Raw genomic sequence first — 12,172 nt, forward strand, 5'->3', positions numbered from 1 at the left:
AGTCGGCGGTTCAGTTACGTTCCGACGAGAAGCGACGACCGCATCGTGGTGGGAGGCGTGACGCAGGAAGTGAGTAGTTGGGGTCGGCCCGAGGGACGGACCGACATAGTGGCGGTTAGTTTCGGACCGCACCTGCGGAACCGCAGAAGCGGTCTGCTGGGGCAGAATGATTATTTAAAAATCGGATTTTGGCCATTCTTCTCTCATTTTTCACTTGGCATGGGTGATTTTGGGAAGCTTCAAGAGGGGATTTTCGTCATCAACGTTAAGGTAAGATATTCCCACCTATATTGAGTTAAATACATCAATTATGGATGGATTTAGACTTGGAAAAATTTAGAAAAATTGAGGTTTTGGTGGAAAACCTAGAAATTTCATCTTGGAATTTAACCACGATATTGAGTATGGAATTTAGCAAAAATTATATATTTGATTTCCTAAGGTTATGGGTAATCTTTATCTTCAAAAAATTTCGGATTCCTGGCACGTGGGCCTGAGGGCGTTTTGGTCAACTTTTCGATCGGAGTTAGGAATTTCTATAAATTAGATTGTAATGAATAATTGAGCATATATTAATGGATTTGCGTAACCGTTGGCTAGTTTTGGAGCGTGGTGCATCAATTAGAGTCTTCGAAAGGGAGTGGAATGCCGGTTTGGACCTTCGGAGCGAGGTGAGTCTCCTTTCTAACCTTGTAAGAGGGAATTGTCCCCATAGGTGAAATAATTAATTATGTGCTCCTATTTGCGGGGGCTACGTACGCACGAGGTGACGAGAGTCCGTGCGTAGCTACTATTATGCCATTGTCCGGGTAGCTAGGGCCCAAAAGCATGTTATACTTGGATTATTTATGAACCTGTTGATAGCTTGAATTGCTTAAATCACCTTGGATTAGTAAATGAATTTAAAAGGAGATTAAACACCAATTTTTTTCTGAATTGTTAAAAGAGAAATTGTTTTATTTGGATAAATATTCCCGATAAGTTTTTAATTGACTGATTGAGCATGTATCTCTATGTGTACCTGCGTCGCATGCATGATTCGCGAGCAGGGTATGTGTTTATTTTTGGAACGGGCCGAACGCCTCGGCAGATTAAATAGATGCATCTATAGGCGCATCGTCGACCCTCGGCAAGTGCAAAATTTATTTCCGTTGGATCGGGTCGTCGCCTCGGTGTGATTTGCGCATGTTATATTGTTGCTTGAGAATTTTAAATGTGAAATTTGCCCTTTGTGGCTTGATATAAATTGATAAGATAATAAAGAGTAAACCTTGAAAATCCTTGATTATTTGTCGAAGGTGTTACCTGTTTTCTGGCTTCGTGAATTAGGGCTGCTATATAAACCCGTGATTTCCTCACATTTTTAGTATATTGTCAGTTGACCTTTAGTAAGTGTCGAAGTTGACCATCTTGTCTCTACTTCTTCGAGATTAGACGGGATACTCATTGAGTACACGTTGTTTACGTACTCATACTACACTTCTGTGCATTTTTGTTGCACAGGTATATTTATCTCTAGCAGCCCACTGGGCATAGCAGCACTGATGATTCGGGGACTAGGTGAGTTGCATTATTCGAGGCGGCCCGCAGCTAGTAAAGTCCCTTCCAGTAAATTGTATTTTCTTTCTGTCCACTGTGTTCCGGACGGATGTTGTATTATATTTTATTTCCTTATTAGTAGATGCTCATGCACTTGTGACACCGGGTTCTGGGATGGTATTAAATATTTTTGTATTGATTGCTAGTATTTAATTTGAATTGAAGCAGTTATCTTTTTACTTATGAAATTTAAAAGGAAAAATCTTGGTTTTCAAAATTGTTAAAATTTGGAGTTTAATTAAGTATTTGGTTGGCTTGCCTGACAGCGGTGTCCGGCGCCATCACGACCCTTAATGGATTTTGGGTCGTGACAACATGGTATCAGAGCACTAGGTTCCTAGGGTCTCACGAGTCATGAGCAAGTCTAGTAGAGTCTCGCGGATCGGTACGGAGACGTCTGTACTTATCCTCGGGAGGCTGGAGGACTGTTAAGAGTACTTCCCTTCTTGATTCCTTATCGTGCGATTTGATCCCTGGAGGCGGATGCCTTTAATTCATTCCTACTCAATCTTACGCGACGCATAGCGCTTGTTATAAATCGAGAATTGAAGAGTCATGATGGTATTACATATGTGATACAGGATGTTTCTCCTGGTATAGCTGATCGGATTAATATCGTCCCTTTATGGAAGAACATTTTATCGTTTCAGCTCAGTATCGGTACTTCTGAGGGCTTTGGGGCTAGGCACAAGTTGCCATGATGCTTATGAATGACTGTTCCGCAATAGTGATATGATTGTAGGATGTTGCCCACGTGTCGGGGCAGTGAATGATTTGAAGGGAGGTTTACTCAGTGCATAACCAAGAGATTCAGTATTTTATTCCCGGCAGGGGGAAAGGCAATCGAACTAAGGATGGTCAGATGTGGGCTGGTGGAAGTAATGTGACTTGGTATGTCACAACCCAAATCCACTACGGGTCGCGATGGCGCCGGACACCGTTGTCAGGCAAGCCAGCTAAATTATCAATTAAATCCTCTTTTAATACCTTTGAAAATCTAAGGGTTTTCCTTCCATTTTTCATATATAAAACAATCTCTGTCTCGATTCAAATTAAGAAATAACTATTAATACACATCTTTCGAAAAACCATCCCAGAACCCGGTGTCACAAGTGCATGAGCAACTACTGATAAGGAAAATAAAATACAATATCTGTCCGAAGTACAGTGGACAGGAAATAAATAAATAAAGTACTGGAAGGGAACTACACTAGCTGCGGGTCGCCTCGAACAATGCAGCTCACCTAGTCCCCAAATCATCCGTGCTGCTATCAAATGTAAATTATACCTGTGCAACAAAATACACAGAAGTGTAGTATGAGTACGTAATCAACGTGTACTCAGTGAGTATCCCGCCTAACCTCGAAGGGATAGAGACGAGATGGTCAACCCCGACACTCACTAGCGGTCCAATAATAATAATACACTAGCTGTGTGAGAAAAACATGACTTCATGTAGCAAGTTCTAATTCACAAGCTGTAAAGCAAGTAAACACCTTTTAACAATTAACAAGGATTTTTCAAGAATTTACTTTTTATTATGTTATCAATCTATATCAGGCCACAAAGGGCAATTCCACATTTAAAATTCTCAAGCGACAAATAACATGCGCAAATCACACCGAGGCGACGGTCCGATCCAACAGAAATGTAAACTGTGCACTGCCGAGGGTCGAACGGCACGAACCATAGATGCATCTATTTAATCTGCCGAGGCGTTCGGCCCATTCCATAAATAAACACATACCCTGCTCGCGAATCATGCATGCGATGCAGGTACACATAGGGATACATGCTCAATCAGTCAATTAAGAACTTATCGGGGAATATTTATCCAATTAAAACCAATTCTCCTTTAACAAATTTTAAGAAATGAAGTTTAATCCTTTTAGAAATTCATTTACTAATTTAATGTGATTTAAGCGATTCAAGCTATCGATGGATTCACAAATAATTCAAGTATAACATGCTTTTGGGTCCTAACTACCCGGACAATAGCATAATAGTAGCTACGCACAGACTCTCGTCACCTCGTGCGTACGTAGCCCCCACAATTAGGAGCAAATAACCATTTAATTCACCTATGGGGACATTTCCCCCTCACAAGGTTAGAAAGGAGACTCACCTCGCTCCGAAGACTCATAATCCGCTTTCTACATTCTTCCGAAGGCTNCTCATTGCTCGTATGTAAATGTGTCCAGGGATCGTACTTGGTATCCCGAGGATCTCTTGGTATCCTCAATATATGCCAGGGATCTCTTGGTATCCCGATGATCTCTTGGTATCCTCAATATATAAAAATGTGACAGGGATCTCTTGGTATCCCGAGGATCTCTTGATATCCTCAATAATATGTCTCTTGGTATCCCGAAGATCTCTTGGTATCCTCAATATAATAATGTGCCAGGGATCTCTTGGTATCCCGCACCTCAATCCCGATCGTAAACACGTGCAGGGGATCTCCCGGGATGTCGTCCCGTAGTCCCAAATTTAAACACACAATAACAACTCAAGAGTATCGGAATAAATGCTCAACTCATAACAAGTAACAGTAAATTCTAGCCCTACATACTTCACGAAATACAAACAAAGCAAATTTAGCAAGTAGGCAGGTAAGTCGACTAAACATGCTTCTCTAAACTAACACAGACTATAATTCCAAGTAAAATAAAGCAAATAAGAAAGAAAACTCAGTCTAAATATATATAGTAACGCCGGATTTACAACAATTAGCTCAAGTACGCGCTCGTCACCTCACATACGAGACATTCAAATAGTCAAGATCATATCCTAAGGGGAAAGGTCCCCCACATAAGGTTAGACAAGCCACTAACCTCGAACCGGCTCAATATCAATAGAAATCACGCCTTTGCCACGAGTATCCGACTCCAAATGGCCCAAATCTATTCAATTCAATTACACATTGTAAATAACATCGCAAACAACTGGTTTTGCTATTTAATTCAAAGTTACGATGTGAAATTAGGTGAAATGACCAAAATACCCTTCAGGCCAACGCCTCGGAATTGAATAATTTTTACATTTTCAGAACCCTCGTACTCTCACGAGTCTAACCATATAAAAATCTCCCAAATCGGAGGTCAAATGCTCACTCAAAACTCAATGGTTTAGTCTAAGAAGTTTTCTCCCATTTTGATGCCAAATTCGAAATTAGATGATGGATTAAGCTATATATTGATGGAATACAACTAAAAGGGATTAAGAAAACGTTACCCAATGATCTTCACTTCAAAACTCACTCCAAACCGCCCTCTCCCGAGCTCTCAATTGATTTTTCCAACTTTTGAAACTCAACCCTCGAAATTCCCTTTTCTGAACAGGTGTTTCCGCTTCTGCGGACAAGGGACCGCTTCTGCGGTCCCGCTTATGCGGTCCCGCTTATGCGGAAAGTGAGCCGCTTCTGCGAATCTCCCTAGAACGGCCACATCCGCTTCTGCGGTCCAGTCAACCGCTTATGCGGTTCCGCTTGTGCCGATTCTCTACTGCTTCTTCGGTTCCAAACAAAAGCCAAATGGCCGCATCTGCGGCTATTTTCTCACAGATGCGAGGCCGCTCCTGCGGAATTTCCTCCGCAGCTGCGACGCCTGGAAACTCTGCCCAAACTGCTTCTGCGATGATCCAGCCGCTTATGCGGCTCCGCTTCTGCGGTTCCCAAGCCGCCAAAGCGAAAATACCAGAAGATGAAAAAAACCAGCGCTGCAACACTTCAATAATCTCCCCGTTAACCACCCGAAATCATCCCGAGGCCCCCGGGACCTCAACCAAAAGCACCAATACCACCTAATGCCTTATTTGAACTTGTACCAATCTTAAAAACACCTAAAACAACGCCGGAAACCCGAATTAATCAAAGATTCAAGCCTAAGAACTTCAAATTCCAACAAAACACGCTTTCAATCAAAAACCTAACCAAACCTCATCCGAATAGCCTGAAATTTTGCACACACATCCCAAATGACATGACGGAGCTACTGCAACTTCCGAAATTCCAATCCGACCCTCGGATCAAAAACTCACTATTGGACCGGAAACTTCAAAAATCCAAACTTCGGCATTTCAAGCCTAAATGAGCTACGAACTTCCAAAATATATTCCGAACGCGCTCCCAACCCCGAAATTGCCTAACGGAGCTAACAGAACCATCGGATTTCCATTCCGAGGTCGTCTTCACACTGCTCTGACTACGGACCATTTCTCAACACTTCAGCTCTTATTTATGGACTAAGTGTCCCAAAACTCTCTGAAACCCAACACCGAACGTCCCGGCAAACCAAAATAGCAGAAATGAACTTAAGGGAAGTAGTTAATAGGGGATCGGGGCGTTAATTCTTAAGACGACCGGCCGGGTCGTCACATCCTCCTACACTTAAACATTCGTTCGTCCTCAAGCGAGCATAGAGAACATACCTGAAGTAGTAAATAGATGAGGGTACTGGCTGCGCACATCCCGCTCGGTCTCCCAAGTCGCCTCCTCGGCCGGCTGACCCCGCCACTGAACCTTCACTGAAGCAATGTTCTTTGACCTCAACTTTCTGATTTGTCTGTCCAATATAGCCATTGGCTCCTCAACATAGGATAGATCCTTGCCCAACTGGACTGAACTGAAATCCAACACGTGAGACGGATCACCGTGATACCTCCGGAGCATCGAAATATGAAATACCAGATGAACTCCGGCCAAACTGGGAGGCAAGGCAAGCTCATAGGCAACTTCCCCAACTCGCCGCAAGATCTCAAAAGGGCCAATAAACCTCGGACTCAGCTTTCCTTTCTTTCCAAATCTCATGATGCCTTTCATAGGCGAGACCCGAAGCAGAACCCGCTTACCAACCATATATGAAACATCACGAACTTTCCTGTCCGCGTAACTCTTCTGTCTGGACTGGGCTGTACGGAGTCTATCCTGAATTGTCTTGACCATTCTCCAACGCATCCTGAACCAACTCTGTGCCCAATAGCCTGGCCTCACCCGGCTCAAACCAACCCACCAGAGATCTACACCTCCTACCATATAAAGCCTCATACGGTGCCATCTGAATGCTGGACTGATAACTATTGTTATAAGCAAGCTCCGCCAATGGCAAGAAATGATCCCAATACCCTCCAAACTCCATCACGCACGCACGGAGCATGTCCTCAAGAATCTGAATAGTGCGCTCGGACTGTCCGTCCGTCTGGGGGTGAAATGCTGTGCTCAACTCCACCCGAGTGCCTAACTCCTGCTGCACAACTCTCCAGAACCGCGGTGTAACCTGAGTACCTCTGNTGGACGCGTACCCACCAGGCATTCTCAAATTCTTTATCCACTCACAAATCTGTTGTTTATCTTGCAAAGTGAATGTATAACTGGCCTTTCGCTTGATGATCTTATTTCTGTTGTTCGATTGTTGTAGGTGCTATTTTGGCCGCCTACAATATTCCTCTAAGTCCATCCGAGCCTTGATGTTATCTTTTGTCTTGTCTTTAACATCCATCACAGTATTGAACAAATTATCAAAATAATTCTTTTCAATATGCATGATATCAAGATTATGCCGAAGAAGATTATGCTTCCAATAAGGTAACTCCCAGAATATGCTCCGTTTCGTCCAATTGTGCACAAATCCATATCCATTTAATCTAGAAGGTGGCTCTTCTTTTACCTTAGGCAAGTCCCTAACCCGCTCCCACACTTCCTCCCCAGATAATATTGGTGGTGGTAAATCATGTTCAGTTTTATTCTTCTTGAATGCATTCCTCATACCCCTAAACTCATGATCAACTGGTAAGAACTGACGGTGATAATCAAACCATGAATTCTTTCCCCCATGTTTTAAAGTGAACGCTTTGGTATTTTCCATACAATAAGGACAAGCTAACTTTCCTGCGGGGAAAACATTTATAGTCCACATCAAAGCAGCACGTAAGTTGAAGTTTTGTTTAGTTGATATGTCATATGTTACAACACCTTCATGCCATAAAATTTGTAATTCATGAATCAAAGGCTGCAAATATACATCAATCAAGCTCTTTGGATTGCGGGGACCAATGATAATGCAAGTTAGGAACAAATATGGACTTGTCATACACATCTCAGGTGGAAGATTATATGGTGTGACAAAGACGGTCCAACATGAATATGGAGTAGCTGAGATAGAAAATGGTGGGAATCCATCAGCACACAAACCCAACCGAATATTCCTTGGTTCATTAGCAAAATCTGGAAACACTCTATCAAAATGCTTCCATGCCTCTCCATCAGATGGATGACAGAGAACATCAGGTGGCCTTTTATTTTTATAGTGCCATCTCATGTGTGGAGCGGAACTCATCGATGCATACAACCTTTTTAGCCTTGGTATAAGAGGTAAATAATGCATAGACTTAACCGCAACCTTATTCCCGCTGGCAAGCTGTTTAAAGCGAGACATCCCACAAAATTTACAGTTCTCTAAGTTTGCATCATCCTTATAATACAACATGCATCCCTTTTCACAACAATCAATTCTCTCTGAAGAAAGCCCTAACTTGGAAGCCAATCTCTTTGCCTTATAGTAATTATCGGGTATGTCTAGGTTGGGATTAAGTTCTTTCATAAGCTNGGTCGGTTATGCCATTATTTGGATCATAGACCTATATATGGTAAAAATACGAAAAGTTAGAAAATAATTATAGTTTGTAAACAACTAGATATTGGTTTGAGTTTATAGTAACGCTTACAAAATCTCTGAACCAATTGCTAAACTGAGTATGAACAGCATCGCATCCTCTCAACCCCACAAACCAACTGTCCGACACATTTAAGACTTTTATTAGTTACATAGTATGATAGATTTATTCATAAAACTCAATAGTATCATTATAAACTTACTTATAATATGGTTGAACTTCTGGGCAATTAATCAGTACATGTGTTGTAGCTGACATTATCTCCATTGGAGTCAGGACTCTTCTTTTAGTACTTTTAGAACCTCGACCTGGTTGATTGAATATTGATATTGGCGGGGCCAGAGGATCATTCCCGTCTTCGTCGTGTCGATTTGGCCTATTTCTCGAACACGTCACGTGTTTCTCAAAATAATAAGAACAGAAGTGAGATGTTTCCTCAACGAGATAGGCTTCGCATATAGATCCTTCAACCCTATTCTTCTGCTTCACAAACCGTTTACACTTGCCAATTTTCCTACATAATATATAGTTAGATAAGAACTTAAAAAATTATTATAAATTCAAAAATTAAATAATAACTTATTGCCATTACCTCTCGTAGGGATACATCCATCTATATTGAGCCGACCCTCCAAGTAACACCTCATGTACAAGGTGAATTGGAAGATGTTCCATCACATCAAAAAAACCACATGGAAAAAATTTCTCCAACTTACTTGTGGTTACAGGAATGTTCTGATTCATACGAAGTAGAGTATCTTTCTTCAACGTGTTGGAACACAACTCTTTGAACGTAAACNAGACTCCTGGTCTGCGGACGCTCGAGAGTGATACGCCTGGGATGAAGTACCTGGATCTGCACATGAAAAACATGCGCAAAAGGGGCATGAGTACACCACTGCGGTACTCAGTAAGTGCCAAGCCTAACCTCGGTCGGGTAGTGACGAGGAAAGTCAGGGCCCCTACTGTAGATAAAATATAATAATAAGCCTTGCAACAGTATGATGTAAACAGAAATAATGAATAAAACTATGAAGTAAGACAAGTTATATGAAGCAGCAATAACACGCAAGAGAATAAGGTAACACAGAGTAAGACAGCTCAATATTAGTACAAACAACGAGGATCTCCCAGGATACCGTCCCGTAGTCCATTTCATCAACTGTCCGAGGAGCCATTCCTCATACCCCTAAACTCATGATCAACTGGTAAGACCTGACGGTGACAATCAAACCATGAATTCTTGCCCCCATGTTTTAAAGTGAACGCTTTGCTATTTTCCATACAATAAGGACAAGCTAACTTTCCTAGCGGTCATCCACCCTGACAAATCCTATATGCGGGGAAATCATTTATAGTCCACATCAAAGCAGAACGTAAGTTGAAGTTTTGTTTAGTTGATATGTCATATGTTACAACTACCTTCATGTCCATAAAATTTGTAATTCATGAATCAAAGGCTGCAAATATACATCAAATCAAGCTCTTTGGAATTTGCGGGGACCAGGGTATAATGCTAAGTTAGGAAACAAATATAGGACTTAGTCAATACACATCTCAGGTGGAAGATTATATGGTGTGACAAAGACGGTCCAACATGAATATGGAGTAGCTGAGATAGAAAATGGTGTGAATCCATCAGCACACAAACCCAACCGAATGTTCCTTGGTTCATTAGCAAAATCTGGAAATATTCTATCAAAATGCTTCCATGCCTCTCCATCAGATGGATGACAGAGAACATCAGGTGGCCTTTTATTTTTATAGTGCCATCTCATGTGTGGAGCGGAACTCATCGATGCATACAACCTTTTTAGCCTTGGTATAAGAGGTAAATAATGCATAGACTTAACCGCAACCTTATTCCCGCTGGCAAGCTGTTTAAAGCGAGACATCCCACAAAATTTACAGTTCTCTAAGTTTGCATCATCCTTATAATACAACATGCATCCCTTTTCACAACAATCAATTCTCTCTGAAGAAAGCCCTAACTTGGAAGCCAATCTCTTTGCCTTATAGTAATTATCGGGTATGTCTAGGTTGGGATTAAGTTCTTTCATAAGCTCAATCATAGAGTTCATGCCCGCTTGAGAAACATTGGCATCTGATTTAATACTTAGTAGTCTAGTCGCTACAGACAACTTAGAGTGCGACATGTCGTTGCAAAGTGGACGACTAGCAGACTCTAACTGTGCATAAAAATGATTTGCCTCTTCATTGGGAGCTTGATCAACATATTGTTGGTTGTCATCCTCATTGTACATTCCAAAAGCATTCATAACCATTTCATATAATCTAGCATCTTGACTACTTTCACCAATATCAAAATTATGGTTATAAATATTACCATCACTATCCTCAGTCTCTCCATGACTAGTCCACACATAGTAATTATCCATAAAGCCCTTACTATATAGATCAGTCTTAACATCCTCTAGTTTCAACCATTTTCTGCACTTGCATTTCGCACAAGGGCACCTAATCATCTCCTTATTTTGGCTAAATGACTTTGCATGATTAATAAACTCATCAACACCTTGTACAAATTCATTTCTTAAACCCCGCCGATTAGGAAGATTCCTATCATACATCCACATACGATGTTCCATCTACATATACAAACAACAAATTTATTATTCTTACTCATTTAATTTTATAACAATTATAACATAAGAAACATAGTTACTCTAAACTAAATAGAAGACTGTTGATTGGACTTATCATGTCATGGTTGTAAAGTAAAAATCATCCCTACAAAAACCAAAAAACAAAAAGAAAGAAGAAGAGGTATGGCTTTAAAATTTTATGAGATAACAAGAAAAAAGAACTAAAAAAGCTTTCCAGAAGTGATACCCTGCTAAATTTAACAAAAAAAGTGCAGAGAACACTAATACACGAAAATAGCTAGTTGGTTAGCAGGCTCCTCAAACATACAGAAGTGAGCAGAACTTGATAGAGGTGTCTACTGTAACCTCAGGAAAGTGGCTTTGCACGAGTTGCTGGCTGTATCACAAATAAATAGCTATGCACCCATACGAAAATATAGATGAGAGGAACCCAAGAGAGACAAGCAACACGACTCATAATGCTGTCAACGTACCGAGAACTAGAATGTAAAGTCTAAGTATATCTGGACAGTGGACAAGCCATTAGCAGCGAGTTCTAACTTAGCAGTTAATGATCTGATGATAGTAACCAAGACACTATTTATGTTTTTGATAAGTCAAATAATTACCAAGACATTGTTTTGTTCAGCGTTCAGATTGTTATGTTTATAACTATGAATGGTAAGTTGTCAAAGAATTGCTGGTGACTTAATTATTGAGAACTCTTAACCACAAAATTCCCATGGGAAATGCATGTTAACAGGTATAGTAAGTTGTGGATAAGAGACACCAAATATTTCAAAAGTTTCGGTTCCAAACAAATTGCCTATGTGCCAGTAAGAGAAAAATGACACATGAGACTTTGAGTAATGCCTGAAATTCTGACAAATAGAATTTGGTCTACAAAACAGTATAGTTAAAAGGAATAATAGAAGAATCTTGTGCGAATACAATAATTAATTTTATCAAACTACATTATAAAAAACGTTGAAGTGCTAGAAGTATAAATTATACTAACCTCAGCTGCTATCTTTTTTTGTGTGTCTAAGATAGCCATGTTTTAGTTACTGTAACGACCCGACCGGTCGTTTTGAGTACTAGCACTCCGTTCAGCAGTCTGAGGCCATGAACAGCTTCATTTCAGGTATTATGACTTGTACGCGTGGTCGGAATTGAATTTCGGGAAGTCCAGAGTTGATTTGGAAAGAGAATTCTTATTTCGGAAGCTTAAAGTTGAAAGAATAAACTAGGATTAGAATTTTGAGTAAACGACCTCGGAATCGGGATCTGAAGGTTCC

The 12,172-nt window shown here is 40.7% G+C and overlaps 1 protein-coding gene across 1 annotated transcript; it reads right to left on the bottom strand.

Moving 5' to 3' along the window:
* Window positions 1-9,809: 9,809 nt before the first annotated feature.
* Window positions 9,810-10,877, bottom strand: LOC109219886. Its single transcript, XM_019384355.1, has one exon. The coding sequence runs from the start codon at window positions 10,875-10,877 to the stop codon at window positions 9,810-9,812; it is 1,068 nt and encodes a 355-aa protein (XP_019239900.1).
* Between the last annotated feature and the right edge of the window lie 1,295 nt (window positions 10,878-12,172).

This window comes from Nicotiana attenuata, unplaced genomic scaffold, assembly GCF_001879085.1.
Source record: "Nicotiana attenuata strain UT unplaced genomic scaffold, NIATTr2, whole genome shotgun sequence".
Taxonomy (NCBI): domain Eukaryota; kingdom Viridiplantae; phylum Streptophyta; class Magnoliopsida; order Solanales; family Solanaceae; genus Nicotiana; species Nicotiana attenuata.